Below are 20,387 nucleotides of genomic sequence, written 5' to 3' on the forward strand. Positions count from 1 at the left end.
CCACGCTCACCAATTTATAGATTGGTTGATACTTAAAATAATTATAATTAGATTTTTTATATGTGTATGGATGAATCTCACTGTCATAGGGAGATCACCCTTGTGTGATAGTTAAATAAATAATAATAGTAATAAAATGTTTTTTTAACACGCGGACCAAATGCTAGTGAATTAAAAAAACTTTGTTCTCAATGTTTTCCTCCAGCATCCGCGAATAACTCATTTTCAACAACATTAAACAGATTAACCAGAACCCGGAAATAAACATTGCGTTTCGCTGTAATGATTCGAACCGAGGCTAAAAGAAATGAGAAAATATTGCAGGTGAAAGTTCTCAGCGAGTAAAACATTTAGAGGAAGCAAATATAAATCTTTTCCGAGCTGCTAAATCATAAACTTCATGTCGGCCCTTTTCCTCTCCCCTTGAGTCTTGTTTTCAGGGTTAAGAGACACTCAAGTTATTTCTTGATATACATTTTAGGTACCACGGATTCTCAAGCCCGAGACTGATCTTTTTCACCAGCCAAAATTAATCTATTTTTAGATTTAGAAAGAGACGCGCCAGTCAGTCATACTTCCAAGTGCTGAGAATCAGGGAAAAAATTTGGGTGAGGAATGGTGGAGAGGTAGAAGCGATTTTTGAGTTGGGTAAATAGAAGAAGTTTTGGGAATTATGGTAATGTAAGTAAAATAACAGAAATTCTTCTCTATTTGAGAGTTCACTGTTTAGCAGGATCTTTCCGGTTATTCGTGGAATGCTTATCCGAGTGAAGTAGATCTTAAATTTATGGAAACCGCAGGAATTTAAAGGGATGTGGGTGACATTTCCCAGCTAAATAGCAAAATACTCCGGGGACATATGACTTATCTGTAGAGTTATGATATGAAATACCTTAATGAGACATTTTGAAAGGAATCACTGGAGCTGAATTCTCATGAAGATTTTCATTACCTGCAAACACTTGCCCTCGACATTTTTTTTATTAGCGTAATTTACCGTTTAATTTTTATATTTTAAATAATGGGTATTTCTCTGCGGATATTGAATGACAAATGGATAAACATTTTCGGATCGAAATACGAAAGTTCAGATTCTCCTTTTACTTCGAGAAGTTTTTTCGGTTGGAAAGCTTTTCGATTTTAATGAAATCTCTCATGATCACCAGCACACGATAAATCCAGTGAATGTCAGAAAAAAAATCATCTTATATTTAATTCCTGAAAAATTTAGACGGGAATTAACTAGTAGCTTTTCAAAAGTTTTTCACCTCTCAACCCATTTCACGGTGAATATTTCGCGAGATAAACAAAAAAGCGAGAAATCCCGTTGAAAAATAAATTAATTTCATTATGTATGCTTCGTAAATTATTTCATTTCACAATTTCTAAATTAGTCTTGGCCGATATCCGAGTGGTAAAATAATCCGTCAGACATCATTCGCATTTAAAAATTAGTCGCATATTTTCTCCCCGAGCTTCCCTACCTAGGAGTGCGCGAAATTTACCAGAAAAACCTCTCGGAAATTTCAGAAAACTTCACACAATCGTTCCTAAGTGACGAAGCTGTCAGGAAATGTCAGATAATTTTGACAAACTACTGCAAAATCATTCCAATTTTTCTCTCACGGTTTTGATTGTGCCAATAATAGAGTAAATTTACATGAAACCTCTAGTCTTCAAAGAATTTCCCTTTCCTCTCCGCAAGTCTCTTCTAAACGAATGTGAAATTACTCTCTGATATTCTCCATCCACATTTTTTCAAACTACTGTCAGGGGGACTTTTACTCTCTAATATAGGAAATATTATTATCAATATTATCAAAATCTATTAAAAAAATAACGATTTTACGAGGCTACACTCGCGCAAATATATTTAATGTATCCACCAAATATATATCTGATATATTGCAATTTTAACCGGAAGATATAAACGTATAATGAATATATTTCGCCTATATAGTGAGTGCCATGTCGTACAGACATCCCTTAAAAAAAAATCCGATGTAACGTTTTTTCAAGCCGGTTTATTCGATATATAATAATATATATAAATATATATATATATATATATAACTATATATTATTATACATTATTATTATTATTATTATTATTATTATTATTATTATTATTATTATTATTATTATTATTTATATATATTCATTTTATTAAAAAAAATTGAATTCCGATTCTTATATATCTATCGTTAAAAAACGAAATAGAAATTCATGTAGTAGTACCACAAAAATAACAATACGCGCGCGTAGCGCGTTTATCTCTAGTTAACAATAATTATCATCAAAGTAAAAATAAATAATTAACTCATGCATTAAATTTTAAAGAATTAAATTAATTGTGGTTTACCTGAAGTTTTGCCAACGGGATAATATCGCAGTCTGTTGGCCGATGCCACACAGTTTTCTGTGACGTTGCATTGTAATAATAAAATCTCGAGGTATTTTGATCGAACAACTCCCACCATTGATTGTTGTCTGTCTTCTTCCTGTAATAGAATCAAGAGAAAAAAAGTCACATCCTCGGTACCAATGGGAAACCCCTGTAGAATCAATAAAAGCCTACGGGTCTATAAAATAATCACTGAAGTTTAGGTGTGTAAAAAAATTCTCACGTACACATGAACTCCCGGTGGAGGATCCCAGACACATTCACCGGTCGTCAGATTGGCGTACATGTGCTCTTTGGTTCGAGGCTCGATTATCTCCACCCATTCCATTCTGCTGTAATGTTAATGAAAAAAACGAATATATGAATTATCAATGAAAAGTTTTCTGGATTTTACTGGCTTTTCCAACCCTGCCGCGAGATTATCCAATAGTTCGTCATGCAAATTGTTACGGAAATCCAATAATATTTCATTAAATATGCAGAGCAATTCAGGATATCCCACATTCTCATCAGCTAAATGAGTCATTTTTTTTCTCATTTCAATCAATTTTGTCAATTCTTCGAAACAAGTTTTCTGTCATGAGTATGATTAACAAGTTAGTATAATTGCGTTATAGTTAGTACATCCAAAAAATATATTTTGAAATAGACTTGAAATGAATTATATGAGTTGATTTAAATTTTTTAAACATTTATGAAGCTCTATATAATGGTATATTATATACCTAGGCCGGTAAAAAAATACCAGGCATTTCTTTTTTCACTGGCCTAGGGAGAATGAATTGTATACGATTTTTCTGGTTGACAAGCCAGAGCTGAATCTTTTAATGATAATAATTATAATTAATTACGGATAATTTTCCAGAGCAACTTAATTGAAATGACCGAAACCTAATGGAGAACTTCTTAAAATGACTCCATGGGAGAAATACGGAATTAAAAGATTGAGGCCCTGGTGGACTATCTTTTGTTTAAATTTTATCTCTTTAGCCTAAAATGCATTTATATTTGGGATCAAATTTGTGTAGCGGGAGCTACTCGAATGGTTATAAAAAAATAATGAAAAAAAAGAGAAAAAATTATTGAAGGGCACTAAATAGCGATATTGTTTAAAAGGGGTCTACCAAGTTTACAAAAAAATAATAAAAATTACGCAGCATACCATTGCCCTCCAGAAGATTGAGAGACAGCTAGATGCAATAGTAAGCTACGTATTTTTTATTATTTTTTAGCAAACTTGGTAAATCCCTTTTAAATAATATCGATCTTTAGCGCCCTTCAATAATTTTTCCCCTTTTTTTTCATTATTTTTTCCTGTCCATTCAAATGCTTCCCGCAACGCAAAATTAATCCCAAATTTTAATGTATTTTAGGTTAAAAAGATAAAATTTAAACAAAAGTCGACGTTCGATAGATAATCCACTCGGGCCTTAAATATCGCGAAAATATTTTTCATCTCAAGGTGTAACAAATCTTTTTTATTTTCAAATTTAACTCCCTGAAGTTTAACAATAATGTTTGATGGCGAAGAAGATGTGAGAATTAATTAATAGATAAATATTGATTTATTGATGCTACTTTACAGTTTTACATCAAGAGAAAATTAATAATAATAATCAGTTATTTTTTAATTATTTATCCGAAATGTGTGTTATGTTAGGATTAGTTAGCAGATTTTTAACGAAATTATTTTTTGATTAAAATATTGCTGATGACGGTTTTTGATATTTTTTTAACAGAAAATGTTTCGACGTGCATTTCTTGTACATCAAAGACTCAAAGGGAGGTCTTTTTGTAAAGTTTCAAGAAATGGAAATACATCTGAGGAAAGAAGCCTGTAGAGCAAATTAGAGCAAGAATCAATATTTTCCAAGGGGTAGTAATGCAGTGGTTTCTCTCTTTAGACTCGTTTCATCTTTGGAAGTTGTATACAGAAATTTGAGCAATAGACCTATGATATCTTCTTGACGGTTTACAATGGATTGCTACTCGCCACGACTTCACAATTGTGACCTGTGCTACTCTACTTTTACAATTATTACATTATCGGATCTTTTATGCATTTTCTTGGCAATCTTCTTGAGTGGTACGTGGAATATTTTAGAGATGATTTAACTGCTGACTTTTCTCGGATTCTGGAGAAACTTTTTCGCTATCTTTTCACAGAAATCCAGAACTTTCATGGAAAAAGTGCAAAGTCGTAATCTCGAAAATGGAAAACGATCATTTTTCTGGATAGCGATGTAAAACTGTAAAGTAGCATCAATGAATAAATATCTATCTATCTATGTATCTATAATTATCTATAATTCTATCTATAATTTTTCTGGAGGTTTAAATTTGATCATTTTAGCCTAAAATACATTAAAATTTGTGATCAAATTTGTGTTGCGGGAAGCACTTGAATGGACATAAAAAAATAATGAAAAAAGAGAGGAAAAATTATTGAAGGGCGTTAAAGAGCGATATTGTTTAAAAGGGATCTATCAAGTTTACTAATAAATGATAAAAAATACGTAGCTTACCATGATGTGACACATTGCATTTGTGGCCGCAATTATATATCAGATATATATACATCTATATATAACATATATAATGAGCTACGTATTTTTTATTATTTTTTAGTAAAGTTGGTAGACCTCTTTTAAACAATATCGCTCTTTAGCGCCCTTCAATAATTTTACCTCTTTTTTTTCATTATTTTTTTATGTCCATTAATCCAAAATTTTAATATATTTTCGGCTAAAAAGATCAAATTTAAACAAAAGATGACGTTCGATTGATGGTCCACCCGGGCCTTAAGGTAATTATTACTCGGAATTTAGGAAAGGCGCAATTGTTTTGTTGGGAAGTCATTTTACATTTTCATTTTTAGCATGAATAATTGAAAAAAATTGAGGCATTGTTCGATATTATTAATTAATGTTTTGCAGTGCTAAGTTTAGAGAAATTAGGAAGTTTACTTTTAGAAAAATTGCTCGTGGTCAAGACCTTTTTTTCATTAATTTTTTTTCTAAAAAAATCACTTTGTTCCTCAAAACTGTAAAGATTCTGTCTGTATTTTAACTTTTATCGACAATTGCAAACTCTTGTAACACCAATTAATCAACAAATTTATAATTAAAAAATTTAGATTTTGTAATCTTTTCAATACTTTCTCAATAATTATGAAAGGTCCTAAAGGCGTAATAGAAGAAATGTTTCACCTCATTACCGAGTTTGCAATTGCAATTGTTAAACTTGCAATTTCATAATTATGAATTGTTAAATTATCTGAGTAATGTAGTAGAGAATAATTGTTAAGACCGCTTTAGTAAAAAACTTCATAAACAACAAAAGGGCTTTCCACATCCTCTCATTCAATCAGCCATTCATGAGATAATTACATAATTAGCAAACTTTTTATAGTTAATGACTTCTTTTCCATTACTGAATCATTCCCGTAAAGATTGCTGCAACAAACGGAAAATTCTCTCTGAAACTGCAACTACTTTTTTACCTTTTAATTTTCCCAATGATGAACTAAATTAGCAAAACTCTATTTTAAAAAAAGCTTCATAAATTACCCAGAAAGCTTGCCTGACACTTCATCACTCTCCCTCCTAATTGAGACGATTAAATGACTCAGAATTTTTTCCAAATAAAAACGAAGAGTGAGAGATTACGTCAAGTGAAAAATCAGTTAAAATCCTGTTCGACCTAAACACTAGTATTTTTCATGCCTGAACCGTGTGAGCCACTGCACAAAAAAAAAGGCAATAAATCATTTGAAAAATCGGAGGTCCCAGTGGCTATCACTTCCGGAAACTGATAAAATCCATTGTAATTCTTCCAATAGAAAGAATAATTCCAATAAAATAATTCCAATAAAAGAATAAATATACATCATTCAACTCATCTCCTCTATATATTCTACATTTATCCAAGAAAACTAGAATTGACGTCCCTAACACAATGAGAACGATAGTGAAGCTGATGTCATACACCCATGTTATTGCTCTCCCTTGTCAATTTAATTGGCTCCAACGAGGCTGAGAAAGTATATACCCATTACATACCACTCGTTACACTTCCCACCAACAAACCCGCGTGAAAAAAAAACAATTGAATTATAAATAATACCGATTCATTCCAAAAAGAACAATCTGATATTCGTTTTAGCATTTTCTAATCATGGAAATACCCAAAAAATTTAATGCCCACATAAAAAAGATGATTGCTGTTTCAGAATTACTTTTAGTAATCCTCCATTTTAGGGTTTAACAATAAAGTAAGAATTTTCAAGTTAAGGCCCGGCTGTCGATATACTATCTATTGAACGTCGACTTTTGTTTAAATTTTATCTTTTTAGCCTAAAATACATTTGGGATTCAAATTTTCTTTAGCCAATAATATTTACTAACCACCAGTAAATCCGGCAGTCACTGTGTAAATACTCCCCTAACACTTCCTAACGCCAAATATATTTTCTTCGTAAATATTTTTGACTAGAGAAAATTTTTCTCTCATTGTAGGATAAGTGTTTTTTTTTTGGGCCAGTTTCCAATTCATTCCCCGAAATTGAAGGAAGATAATATTTTTATCGATACCTTTTTTGTAGCTTTCATCTTTTCTATAAAACACACACGGATTTAGGCGATTGTTGGATTTTGTTTATTGAATGGATAAGTGATAAATTAAATGTAATGCACGTTTGCTTGTAATTCTAACTGAATTTCCCATGGTATTCAAACCATCATCTGTTCAACTTCCAAGTAGCACAAAAGATATTAGTATTTCGAACTTCAATTCCGTTTTTCCTTGAAATGAGGATTGATTTTCAACGTTGAAGTTCTATAATCGGATTTTTTCTCTCAAAATTTTGAGAATCTCTCAAAATGGTTCGAATTAACCCAAGAATACGCCCAGAAAAATAATTGCTTTTCCCAAATGAATTTAGCAACTACAGGGAAATCTACACATTTAAAATGCAAATATTTATACATTATATAAATATTTATAAATATACGAATATTTATACATCTACTGGTGTCAAGTGAATTAAAGTGACAGAAGTAAATAAATTTAGAAGTATTTTGCTCTCACTGCATGCGGCTGTCTCCAAATTCTATGTCAAGGACCCACCCCGGAAAGTCCCACCCCATTTTTCACCCCCACCCCTCTCATTTCCCTCAATTTCTAAAATAAAAATCTCAAAGATCCCCCCAAAAAAACAAATCGAAAAATCCGCAAAAAAAGTTCAACTGAAAGAAACAATGATCGATTACCACAAGCAATAAACTCTCCCACGATAACTTATTAACCTATCAACCCCGTGCCACCTCTACAAAATGCATGGATGGCCTCGAGCCCAAAAGCCACCCCTAAAAATCAATTAAAAGATGAAAAATAGTCTCACCTCAGTGTTTCCTCGTTGCCTCGAAGAAAAAATAAACAACACTAACAATAGAGAAAAAAAAAAAAGCACAATAGTAGGAACCCTAGTTGAACCTTTTCCTTCAACTTCCGCCCTTAAACCTCACCCTCACTATTTCACATTCCCCAAAATCTTTTCACAATTATCACTCCAACTCGGTGTATTGATAAGTACTTAGTAGATTGTCTAATCTAGGGTGAAAAAATAATGATAAAAGCCTTTAGTTTTAGCTAATAATTGCACATTAGCCTGAGCACGGGTAGAAACCCGTCCTATCACCGTCGGCCATCTTTCTCAGAACACCGATATATCACGATATCATATACAAACGCACACTCATCATCTTTCAGTTTATAATCCTCTGCATTAATGAGTGACAGAAGACACGTGGGTTTTCGGTATATTCACACGATAAATTCATTCCTCATGTGTTCAATGTACGATTTACATTTTTAATGTTCAATTTGTCAGTGTTAAAGTTTTTTTTGAGTTTTCTTTGGGTTGTGGTACATTTGCATCGAGTCCTCGAGGGTTTCACTTCCACTAGTTCCAGGATATTTCAGGGGTGAACATTTTCACGGGTTTTAACGAAATTTTTTCACTGGGGATTGCACACATTTTTACTTTCTTATTTTATTTTTATTTTTGGGAACGTTTGGAGGAATTTGATGGACTGTACAGAGGTTTAGCTGCTGACTGAGACTCTGTGGGGGAATGCACTACAAGATCTTGTACTATGTTTGACATTTTATGTGTAAGTGTATGTCGAACGTTTGGGAAGGGGGGGTAAGGGGTTTTTGATTGGTTTCAACTGATGGTAAAGAAGTCGTGGGGACATCTGCAGAGGGTAAGGCCTCAGATAAGATACGATTTGCTCAGAAGATAATTTCGATATTCTCTCAATTTTCGCGTTTTTTGGAAATTTCTGAAAAAACGCGGATCCGATTGATGTGAAAAAATATATTTTTAGATTTGATCGTTATTCTATCACTCACTAATTTTTATCGTCACCCGTCTATTTTTATAAACGAGAACGAACGCGCGCTGTAATTAAAAAAAGCCCGGTGTAATTAAAAAAATCGTTTTTCACCCGCTAGTTTCTAAGGAAAAATAATGACGAGACTTTAAGTCTTGAAATTTCGTTTACGTAAATTCCTTGGAGATTCTCAAAACTGACATACTCTAATGTATTTATTGAAATAAAAAAGAATAATATAATTTTATAATTTTTAATATTTTTATTTTTTAACAGAATATACAATTTCCCAAATCGCTCATGACACATTTCGATTCTCGAAATCTTTCCTCGAATTTCGAGTTTTGAGGATAATTCAGGAATTGATGATAACAACCGAGTAATTTTTGTTGATAAGGAAATGGCCTTGCAGTAACAAATTCATTGGACAAGCAATTTAATGAATTGTCTGTCACGGCGTAACAGTGACGTTGTTACCAGTTGTTACATCGTGGTGGATTAATTTTATCACACCCAAAGCTATTTTGAATAAATTCAAAATTTTGTTAAACTAAATGTTTAATAATATTCACTCCATTCCAAATAGTGACTCACAATTGGTAGGTGTACTCTCTTTGCAGTGAAAACTCAATTGTTTTCGAGGATACACCTATTCATATCAATAACAATGGATCCAGAGGTATTGACGACCTTAAAACTCCTCATGATTGGAGAATCGAATGTTGGAAAGTCCAGGTATGAAAGATATGTAATAATTGATATTAATTACAGGCATAAGTTGCACAATTACTCCGGTTGATTGCATTTATTCAATGACATTGCGTTTTGATCTTTCGATTTTGATGGACTTATGGTTGAATTTTAAAAAATATTCTTGTTCATTTCATCATGATATTCACGTGATGAGGAAACTTGTTTGTTCAGTATTCTATTGAGGTTCACTGAGGATGAGTTTTACGAGAACATGCAGAGTACAGTGGGAATGGACTACAAAACTAAACAAATAACACTGGATGGAGACACAGTAAAATTAGCAATTTGGGTTCGTATTGTTAAAAATTATTTGTAATCAAAATTAATTACGATGAATTGAGTGATGATAGTTGTGCTCTCAGTCCTTCCCTTTCCAGTTAGGAAAATCATAAAATTCTGATGAATTTACACGTTAAAAATGAAACGATTTTCTGTGCTATCAAAATTTTTTATTATAATCGTTTCTATTTAATAAATTTCGAGAAGAAAATCTTCTAATGACTTGGGCTGAAAAATCATGACTATTTTGTTACTTCAGTGATCTTCAGTGATATTGCTACTTTTCATCCAATTATATGATATTAATATTATATTTTATATTATCTTTACTTAATTCGTCATTTTGATGTACAATTCGTCGCAAGCAGCAATTGACGAATTCCATTAAAACCAAGATGAAAAATAATATTATATTCAATGTAACCTTCCGTCCTTTTGAGAGTTATCAAAAATTTTCCGTTAAGATGCTATCGCAATTGTTTTTTTTTCCTATCAGAATCTTTTCTTTTGTTATTAAAAATAGATTGGAATATGTAATGTGTAATGTTTGATTGATTTTAATTATTTTATAATTTATCTAAACTCACAGATTTGACGCAAAAATGTATTTTTCTTCTTTCATATAATATTTACAGTCCAAAATTTGAATAGCCTAATTCCGGGCAGGTATACGAATACATAAAATGGTTGTTTATTATCAAATATATTCAACTTTTTTCATCATAATTTTTTCAAATTAAATGATAATCATTTTTAGGATACTGCAGGCCAAGAACGTTTTCGAACACTGACCCCAAGTTACTACCGCGATGGCCAAGGTGCTATATTGGTCTACGATGTAACAGACAGGAACACATTTATCAAGCTAGAAACGTGGCTAGAGGAGTTGAACACGTACTGCAATAAAATTGATATTGTTAAAATGGTAGTGGGAAATAAAATTGACTTGCCAAATAGAGAAGTCTCGATTGAGGAAGCTCTGACGTTTGCTAGGAGACACCAGACATTGTATATCGAGAGCAGTGCAAAAACTGATGATGGTGTCAAGTGTTGCTTTGAAGAGCTCGTGCAAAAGGTATTATTAAACCTCAACAATGTTTCGGTATTTTCAGTAAAGATGATTTTATCATCTTGTCCAAACATTCTATAATTTTTTTTATCTAATAATAGAATATAGGGAACTCAATTCCTTGATGACTTTTTTTTCTACACAGGTTCTTTTGGAATTTATCGGTAGGAAAACGTTTTTGTAGAGATAATGGGAAACATAATTCACCAAGAAATTGTTATTTGAATCAGCAAAGTTTTATCCTATCGTTATTGTTATTAGACTATTATTCTAAAAATGTGGATGCAATTAGCGAATAAATTTCTTTATTGCACCACGCACTTTTTTTTATAAAAATTGGATTTCTTGTTTACACCGAAAATCATAATTAAAAAAAAATGACGCTTTATAAAAAAAATATTTTTTGTTTTACAGAATAATTCCTGAATAAATTATACTTCTTCAATTTTTTTCATTCTGTAATGAAAGAACATAATTAATGAATTGAGTTCAGTTGATAAAATTGAATTTTTAGCAGAGAATTCAAATTTTTCAATTTATTTTTATCTGAACTTATTGTATAGTGTAGATATAACTTAATTGTAATTTAACAGATTAAAAACATTTTCATCATCTGGATTTTTTCAAGGGACGCCAATTAAATCCTAAGAGAGTCCGAGGCAAAACAAAAATTTTCAATTGTATTACATTAATGGAAAGAAATGCAAATAGAATCATTGAGATTCACATAGCTTGATAAAATTTTATCTGTCAATTTGAAACTATTGAAAAATGATGATTTATCATCACTGACAGAAGCCATTATTTTTTTCAGATTATTCAAACCCCCGGTTTATGGGAATGTACACGTTCGAGAGGATTGAACAGCCCTGGAGGCAGTGGACCGAGACAACGCTCAGGAAAACGAGGTCTTCGATTAACAGACGACTACGAACCCCAAGATCCAACGTCAAGCTGCTACTGTAATTTGCTCTAATCCAAAATGATAACGACCTATTACACATTTAATTTCTCAATAAATGCTATTTATTTTGTATTGTACATAAGTTACTTGAATTGAATGAAAAATGAATTGATGTCACCGCACTTTTTTCATAATAAAATTTTAAACTGATTTGTTATTAACAACAATTGTCCAACAATTTTCCATAATTCTTGCTTAGTATTTACAAAGTTGAAGTATTCTCTGAAGTTTATCTGAGTTTATCTGAAGAACTTCCTTATGAAATTCATGAGCTCGAAACCGTTTTTTAATTTCTCTATGAATCTCCTAATTCTTCCACAGATATTCCAGGAGTACGTCCGAATTTTTTTAAACAAATACATAACTACGTTAGAATAACTTAGCCCAGGGAACTATATCGTAACTAAATTGCGTCGAAAATTACTTGCGTTTGAATTACAGCAAATAATTCGATGTTCGCATATTGCTTTTGTAATATTATATTTATTAATTAAAATCGCGCTCGCGCAGTGTCTCATTTTGGATGCCATAATTTTATATCTATTCCTCATACACATTTCAAATACGTCAAAGGATTTGAATTCGTATATTTAAAAATTCACCATTGCGATGAATAAATTTTCATGATAATTCTTTAAAACTTCCGTAGTTATCTGCATGCTGCATGTGAGGCAGTGCAATGGCTATTTATATTTGAAATTTAGGTTTATTTGAAGTTATTTATGTATAGGGTTCTTTCTGTTCAGGTTTGATCGTATGCGTTATTAAAAATAAATAGTAAATAATAATTTCAGGATTGAAAGGTTTTTTTGGCAGGGAATTTTAATAGGGCGTTAGCGTATCCAGAAGTCTTGTCTTCCAAGAAAAACTTTACGAAATCTAAAACTAAAGATGAAAGCATTACTCATTCTATTCGATTTTATTAGTAAATCGTATTTATTTTCCTTCTTTATCCATCGTTTACATCACCAACTTAAAAACCTAATGAGACTTTCCAATATTAATAATGATTTTTGTTTATTCCCAGTGCAGTTTAATCATTACTTGAAGTACCATTACAGTTGTGCGTAAAAATAAAAAAGAAATTTAATTCATTTTTAAAAGTAAAATCTACATCTAATTTCGTTCTACCACATAAAACTCTATAGTGAAAATTAGTTATATTACATGGAAGTTATTCATTGGGGGATGGATGAGTGATTTTAATTGTACATTTCGTTCTGGCAGTTCTCATTTTAATGAAGTTTACATCCAATGTTTCAGTCCTTTTTAGTTTATCATTTACTCGTTTGTCTTTTTCACTGCATGAGACGAGCTTAACTACTTTGCTCCTAAATATAAATATGTACGATCGTCCTTATTTCAAATTTTCTGATTTCTGGCGTTGATGTGAAGTATAGAATGTTTTTCTACGCAGAGTTCGATTCATTCGTATTAAATGTAATTAAAATTATAAATTGACATTCCTATTTCTTCCGCGCTGTGATGCCATGGAATATCAATTATAAATGATGGAACACAAACTTTTCCTTAAATTATGCATTTACCCGGTGAACAAATGATTTTGAGACCATTTTTCAAAATTAATGGAATTTTTTATCCGAATTTCTTTAGCAGTCTAGACAAAAAAAACGGAAAACGGTGAAAGATTATGAGATAATTCCTAAATAAACAAGAATTACAAAATGAAATCTACATCATCTCAATAATTTTCACAATTTCTGACAAATACTAGTTTTCTGATGGAATAAAATTTGTTCAAAATTCGATTGATCATTTTACATGCAAAATTTCAATCAATGAGAACAATTGGAGAAATTATTTTTACTATTATGTAAAAGCGCCCACGACTCAGGTACCCTGTAAGGTGATGTCAAAATGAATTAAATATAATTGCCCAAATATTGAATGAGCAATTGTACAGATAACTATTGTCGTCGTGCTGGTTTGACTATTTTATTTAGGCTGAAAATTTCTTGCGAAATTGCATAAAGTGGTAAAAATATGAACGTATCAAAATATATTATTTCCTCAGTTCATTTATTCCGCGGAATTGCAAATTAATCGGAATACTCAGTTTACTGGAGAATTTTTATGGCATAATCAGGAATTATTCGTTCATTTTTCGAGGACAAGTTTAACAATTAGAGTGGAAAAACTAGATGCATTCTTCACATTGATAGGTCATTCTAAAAAAAGAAAGTTATTAAAAAAAAAATCTCTCTTGGCATTTGCATGTTCAATTCACTCGTCAACGAGATATTTCGATGGTTACTATGATGATATTTCGTCTCGATGATTTCACTGCTTTCAATTGAAATATTCCTTTTGATATTGAATTCCACGGTTCGATGAAAATTGTAAAAGATAAAAAATTTAAAACGAAGAAAATTGTTCGAGGGGAGGAATTTAGCACGAGTAGACTTCGAGTTTAGCGAGTTTGGCTCTCTCCTCTTCAGTATCATCTCTAGCTATCATTAATGTATGAGAAAGTCCACAGGTTATTGCTGTTATGTAGAGACCCTCCAGAGCTTTCACTTCCATTGGAGTTGTTGATGATTTTCGCATCTCTCCAAAACCCTAAGCAAATTAATGGAAAACAAAATTAAATATTGGAATTTAACAATCGACTTGTCGATCTTGTACATTATATTCATAATTTTATATTCTATTCGTCAACTAAAAAATATTAAACGATGAAAAATGGGTTTTCAAAATTTGTTCAAGTTATGGAAGCGGTCAATTTTAGAAGTTCCTTTATCAATCTATTATTTTCACCGATTTTATATAATAGTAGTTAACGTGATTCATTGCAAGATGTAATTGTCTAATGCCCGAGCTCTAACCATTCGTATCGGTATATTTTTTTTCATTTTTAGTCTTCTATAGACATCACAAATATGAAAGAATCAGAGTTGCTAAAAACTGAATATCCTTAATAGATCATTTAATTTTAATTAAATCTTCACCGAGATAACTGACACAGACAAGTATATTTTCACACCTTCATCAATTCTTTCCAAAAAAAATACTGTCTGAGACATAAAAATTTTATTAATATTCTCCACTGAAATAACTTCTCTCATGTAAATCAATTTTTTACTTAACAGTACATTCTGCACATTTGTTTAAGACAATTCCGGTTTAGCTCTCAATGTGAAATATTTCGCAATACGCTAAAGACACCGAGTTTGGAAGATATTTTATGCAACGAGCATTGAAGAACGATAGACATAATTAAAAAATCAAATAATCGTGTTTTTCAATTTTTAGTGATCCATTAAATTATCCCAAAATGAAGTTGATGTAATTGAAATGATGTTAATGATTTTGTAGCGTACCCTTAACCCTTTAGCGTATCATCATCATGAATAGTATGTCTATAGCAGATTGCAGAATATTTAATAATAATAAGTATTGCGGAGATGTCCTAACTTGCACAATAATAATATGAATACTCACAAGTTCTCCGAAAGTAGGACTAGCTCCCCAAGCAATGACCGACTCATCAGCAGCAACAACAACACTGGTCTGACTGACTCCAACACACCTGATCTCCCACCCAGAGAGATCAGGAATAGGCTTGGGATACATATTAGCCTCTCCAGTGCGTTTAGTCTGTCCAAACATGAGTGCAGTGCCATGAACATTGATAACAATACTGTAAGTACTACCACAGTGGACGGATCTGACTCCACGATTTGGTGGTTCAAGATACTTGATTAATCGTGGAACAAGTTCATCTTTTTGTTCATTGTGTCCAAGTCTCCCAACTCCCCCAAAGCCCCATGAGAATGCACGACTCTTGCTGTCAATGGCGACAGTGTGATAATATCCACAACTGAAATCAGTGATTTCAACTCTATCCAGAGGCGTTACATGGCCATCTTTACCCCTCTCCACATAGAGGACAATTCGTTTTGGTGATTTTTCAAAGTGAAATGCCATCTTTGTGCTTGTAATGAAGTACTTTCCATCGGTATTGTGGCCGAGTTGACCATTCTCTGGAGATCCGAATGAATGGAGTCCACCCTTTATATCTAGAATCATCGAGAATTCAGCACCACAACCCACTTTGACAATCGGAGCTCCTGCGTATTTAACTTTCGTCGCTGTTGGAATCATTGCGTCTGATTTACCAACTCCACATTGTCCCAACTTGTTGTCACCAGCTCCAAAGACTAGTCCACGACTTGTGAGGAATAGGGTGTGGGCCCGACCACAAGCTGCTGCGATCACGGTATGACCTTTTAGGGCCTCCACCTCGGTTGGATCATCACGACGATTTGTGTCACCTACTCCTAATTGACCTGGGGGAGTAATCACAAATTTTTAAGGAATTATTAACTTCAATTAGATGGCATTCGTCGGTTATTAGTTATGGATATGGAAAAAAAATTGCGCTCTTTTTTTTTGCTTGAATTTTTATACAGAGCACTTTTTTATTTTTCATCTGGAAAATTCTTCATTTCTTCATTTTGAATTCAGAAATGGGAAGCTTTGAAATGGATTTGAAGAATTCTGAATCAACAGCCTTTTTCGTTCTCGTTTGCTACTCGAATAATTATTCTTAAAATATACATTCTCATGTGCCCTGAATTTAAGTCGAAATCTTGGACTATGGATTATTGGATTGATTAAAAATATATTCACTGTACGTCATGTCATACAGAAGAACGACGGTTCAGCATCAGAAAGGAAAGCGAAATCTTAATTGAAATTGGAAAAGAGATTACTCTACCCCAACATGTGGAACAGAGAGGGAGATGAGAATCTTAAATATGATTTAATTCGTCATCAATTATCTAATATTTGAAAAAATGTTAATTTTCACATTCAAATAGCTCAATCCTCTCTGAAATAATTTCATAGAGAATTAATGAGCCATTGCACTGAGCCAAGAAATATTTCATTATTTTTATCTCATTACAGAAAGAACTTTGGAGTTTTTCACCGCGAAAATCACTTGTTTTCAAAATAGCTGTGCATCACTAAATGAGGGAAACTCCGAGGCATTTGATCTAATGATTAATTGCATAATCTTAAGAATGAAAAAAATTTACTGCAAGACTTTTGCGTTATGAAATTACTTAGTATTACATCGTCAATTAATGAGATTTGTTTCTATAACAACTGCCCAAAACACTAAACTTCATAAATCCATGAGTATCCATAAATGATTATTATTATTATTCACATTCAGATTCAGTACATAATGTAAATTCTACGAATCTGGTTATAGCTGTCGTTCAAATTCAAAACGCAAATCTATAATTAATGCGTGAGAATGAAAAAGTCGAAGATTTACTAAATTTAACTGAGAAAATTATAATAATTGTTGAAGGATTACTCTCGTAGTTTATAATATTCCCTAAAAATGTGACCAAAAGAGGTAATTATTTGTTGAAAAAGAATAATTACTGGGATGAATAATGCAAATACGGGGAGATTAGAGAACTTTGCGGTGTTTTCGCATTTACGCGGGGTTTGTTGTTAAGGCGTCGATGTAAAATTACCCTTGTCATTTCTGCCGAACACGAGACACCTGTCGTCCTCTGTGACGACGACACAGTGAGAAGCAGCTGGGCCAGATACGACAAGTCTAACCCTGGCGCCATTGAGATTCTTGAAAGTGTGAGGCGTCCACAAGCTGCGTCCAATGTTCACCTTTGTGCCTTTCGGCGGTGCTTTACGTCCAGCTTGATCCCAATTTGTTAATCCACACATTACGAAAGTTCCTGGTTTACCCCAGCCACCCTGTTGAATAAAAATCAATCATCATCTTTCAACAATTCACTTCAGTATTCCAACACAGAGAACATTATTTTTAATAAATTATCCATTCACTTGACAGAATTGTTTATTATATTCAAAACGGATTTCTCTAAGCAATAATAATATTGAAACAATCCTGATGACGTTTTAATTATGAAAATTATGTAGCAGAAGACAGACGAATTTCGATTACTTCTTAAATATTAATAATTATTGAGAGTTCAGTGAAAAATATCTGGAAATTACTCGAAAAGAGAAATACAGATTTAAAAGACTTGATAGTTCTCTCTAGTGAATAAATATTAATAAATAGTTCGAAATAATATTTTATTTCCAGTGAAATGAATCGAATATTCCAAAAAGGCTGAGTTTCTCTACCAGACATAAAATTGAATAACATATACTGAATGTTTTTTTTGCAAAAAAAATGGTTCTGTACAACAACCAATTGTTACCTTTTGTTTCATAAAATTTAATATAAAACAATAACGCGATCTACAACAACTGGGATATTATCTCTTTTATATAACAATTTTTCGCGCAATAAAGTAGTGATATAATTTTCTAGAGATTGAAATTATTGGAGGAACCTAAAGAATTTTTTTAATTATCGTCAATCGCGTCTATTTATAAAGCTAATCAAATGCGCATCTTAATAATTAATCAATAATTATCAATTTCATAATTGATTAATTATCAAGTAAAGTTTTGATCGCAATTATGGAGTTGTCCCCAATTTCGAAATCTAACGCATTCGAAATAACAACGGAACAAATATTTTTCAATATCTAAACCACAATCAGATGGATTATAACAATTATTCCATACACATAAACACGATCTAAAAATGACCGATTCGACCTTCTAGAGGCTTGATATTATTTCCCTTAATATTTGATTTAATATTCTGAATCTACTTGACCTTATGGTAATCTTCGTCGAGTAGTGTACATTAGCTATGTATTGAGTAATATAAATTTATCAATAAAACAACTAATTGCTTAATAACAATTCACATTCAAAACTGTCGACGTCTGTAATATTTTCATTTATTTAAAATTTACTAGTGGTTGAGATGATATTATTTATAATTTTTGTCCTCTTGGGCATTATTATTCGCACCCATACTGAAATAGTAATGCTAATTAAAATATTTAATTTGGCCTATCAAAAGCATCGGTAATTTGTAATTGGATCAGAATTACTAGTGACTAGTGTCCATTGGGAATAAGAAAATTTAATGAAGTAATGAATATTTACCTCAGGTGCACGCAATTCGGGAATGTTAGAGACATCGTTGATTTCGTCATCGTTGGCGTCCTCAGCATCAGCGTTAGAGCCGGCGTCGGCATCCTCAAGATCAGACTCATGCTCACTTGAAATATCCTCCTCATCATACTCAACTTTCCTCGACTTATTCTTCCCCTTCTTTGTAGCTGGATTTTTCCTCTTGGACGACATTATCAGTCTGATATGAATTCACTTAAAACCTATGATCTTAATCCTGTTAGCTTTTATTAATTTAATATAGGTAAAACCAAATGAAAAATCGATTTGGTAGAAGTACTTTTTTCACCCAACACACAAATATTACAAGTGTGTATCAAACTGCGGTGGTTATGCTCGACGCTAATCGCTTGGGTTCCCAACACCAATACCATTACATTATCCACAAACACATATGAAGTTTCTTCCCTTTATATTTCGTGGGTTTCCTTTTTTTTTCTTCACCCCCTCCCAAAGCTTTTCTCTCATACATCTGGATTATGACTTTACATTGGTGTTGGTTGAGGGAGAGGGGAGGATAGGGAGAATTCGGTGAACGTTTGCTTGAAAGGCTCGAAAGTTGAAACCTCCTGACGCCCCATCGTTACAGGGGTTGAGCAACCAAGAGGGGCTTTTGTTAACACTGGAAATATTCAAGCCATTCAACACAACTATGACACTAGGCAGTTGATGGAAATATCGGTTTCTGTATCATCTCTTTTATTTTTATTCTACCTCTCATGGTAAGATAGGTTCCTTGAGGGCGGGAAACCTGTTGGGATTCCCTGTTTTCGAAGTTGCCTTTTGCTTTGAGCAATGATTTTTCGGGTTATCTCTGTTTTTTCTGGGTGAAGATGAAACTGAAAAGCTGGACGGAAAGAAAAACTAGTAATACCACAAGACCTTCGAATTATCAGTTATCTTCTGATAGGTTTGTTGTCTGTGATAGATCGGGTCAAATTTTCCCGGTTGGGAATGCCAAATGCATCAGGTGTTTTTCTGATTAATTTGATAGGGTTATTCGCAAATAGAGAAGTTTCGCGGGAAATATCCGATTAATTCTGAGGCACCAGTGATATTTGATGGATTATTTTTCCACTCAAATTTCACCAAGTGGAGCGCAGAAAATGGTATTTAAATTAATTTTCTCAATCATGCAGAGAAACAGGACTCTCGAAGAGCTAGTTTGATAATTGAAATTCAATCATTAAAAAAAAAAATTATAAATAATGAACGAAATTTATTTTAAGTGGAATATCTTCAAACCAACACATTTTGCAATTACGTTATGAATAAACTACTTATTTATGAATCTGTCACACAGAATATGCAACAGGAAATGCGTTTAAAGGTGACAAATATTTAAAAAGTTACTAATTCAATTTTCCATCTTAATTTTCTTCGAAATTCCCGAAATCAAACTGTTCGACAGCTTCGAATACTCCGCTCTAATAGACATCGTCTATGTATCGTAGCTCTTGT

The 20,387-nt window shown here is 32.4% G+C and overlaps 3 protein-coding genes across 3 annotated transcripts in view; 1 reads left to right on the forward strand and 2 right to left on the reverse strand.

Moving 5' to 3' along the window:
- The window catches only part of RhoGAP93B (MyTH4 and RhoGAP_KIAA1688 domain-containing protein RhoGAP93B), a 39,136-nt gene extending 30,565 nt beyond the window's left edge, over positions 1 to 8,571 (reverse strand). Inside the window, exons 1-3 of the mRNA XM_011303275.1 lie at positions 7,806 to 8,571; positions 2,632 to 2,736; positions 2,363 to 2,501 (exon numbers count right to left, since the gene is read on the reverse strand). Coding sequence (XP_011301577.1) covers positions 2,363 to 2,501; positions 2,632 to 2,732 — 240 coding nt within the window. The 5' untranslated portion in view covers positions 2,733 to 2,736; positions 7,806 to 8,571. The remainder of the gene's footprint in view (positions 1 to 2,362; positions 2,502 to 2,631; positions 2,737 to 7,805) is intronic.
- A 623-nt stretch (positions 8,572 to 9,194) lies between these two features.
- Positions 9,195 to 11,977, forward strand: LOC105265670 (RAS oncogene family member Rab18). Its single transcript, XM_011303287.1, has 4 exons — positions 9,195 to 9,534; positions 9,724 to 9,841; positions 10,589 to 10,906; positions 11,715 to 11,977. Exons 1-4 carry the CDS (start codon positions 9,467 to 9,469, stop codon positions 11,874 to 11,876), a joined length of 666 nt encoding a protein of 221 aa, XP_011301589.1. The 5' UTR covers positions 9,195 to 9,466; the 3' UTR covers positions 11,877 to 11,977.
- Positions 11,978 to 13,130: 1,153 nt separating this feature from the next.
- LOC105265679 (protein RCC2 homolog) lies at positions 13,131 to 19,511 on the reverse strand. The gene is made up of 4 exons (XM_011303299.1): positions 18,900 to 19,511; positions 17,381 to 17,621; positions 15,327 to 16,174; positions 13,131 to 14,444 (listed from the first exon to the last, which is right to left on the reverse strand). Exons 1-4 carry the CDS (start codon positions 19,098 to 19,100, stop codon positions 14,274 to 14,276), a joined length of 1,461 nt encoding a protein of 486 aa, XP_011301601.1. The 5' UTR covers positions 19,101 to 19,511; the 3' UTR covers positions 13,131 to 14,273.
- Between the last annotated feature and the right edge of the window lie 876 nt (positions 19,512 to 20,387).

The sequence above is a fragment of the Fopius arisanus genome, unplaced genomic scaffold (assembly GCF_000806365.1).
Source record: "Fopius arisanus strain USDA-PBARC FA_bdor unplaced genomic scaffold, ASM80636v1 scaffold00002, whole genome shotgun sequence".
In the NCBI taxonomy this organism is placed as follows: Eukaryota; Metazoa; Arthropoda; class Insecta; order Hymenoptera; family Braconidae; genus Fopius; species Fopius arisanus.

Coding starts and splice junctions, on each gene's coding strand:
- LOC105265679 (XM_011303299.1), bottom strand. CDS start 19,100: ATGTCGTCCAAGAGGAAAAATCCAGCTACAAAGAAGGGGAAGAATAAG. Junction 17,622..18,899: donor CCGAATTGCGTGCACCTGAG/GTAAATATTCAT, acceptor TTTATTCAACAG/GGTGGCTGGGGTAAACCAGG. Junction 14,445..15,326: donor GTCCTACTTTCGGAGAACTT/GTGAGTATTCAT, acceptor TAATTTGCTTAG/GGTTTTGGAGAGATGCGAAA.
- LOC105265670 (XM_011303287.1), top strand. CDS start 9,467: ATGGATCCAGAGGTATTGACGACCTTAAAACTCCTCATGATTGGAGAA. Junction 9,535..9,723: donor TCGAATGTTGGAAAGTCCAG/GTATGAAAGATA, acceptor TTGTTTGTTCAG/TATTCTATTGAGGTTCACTG. Junction 9,842..10,588: donor CAGTAAAATTAGCAATTTGG/GTTCGTATTGTT, acceptor AATCATTTTTAG/GATACTGCAGGCCAAGAACG.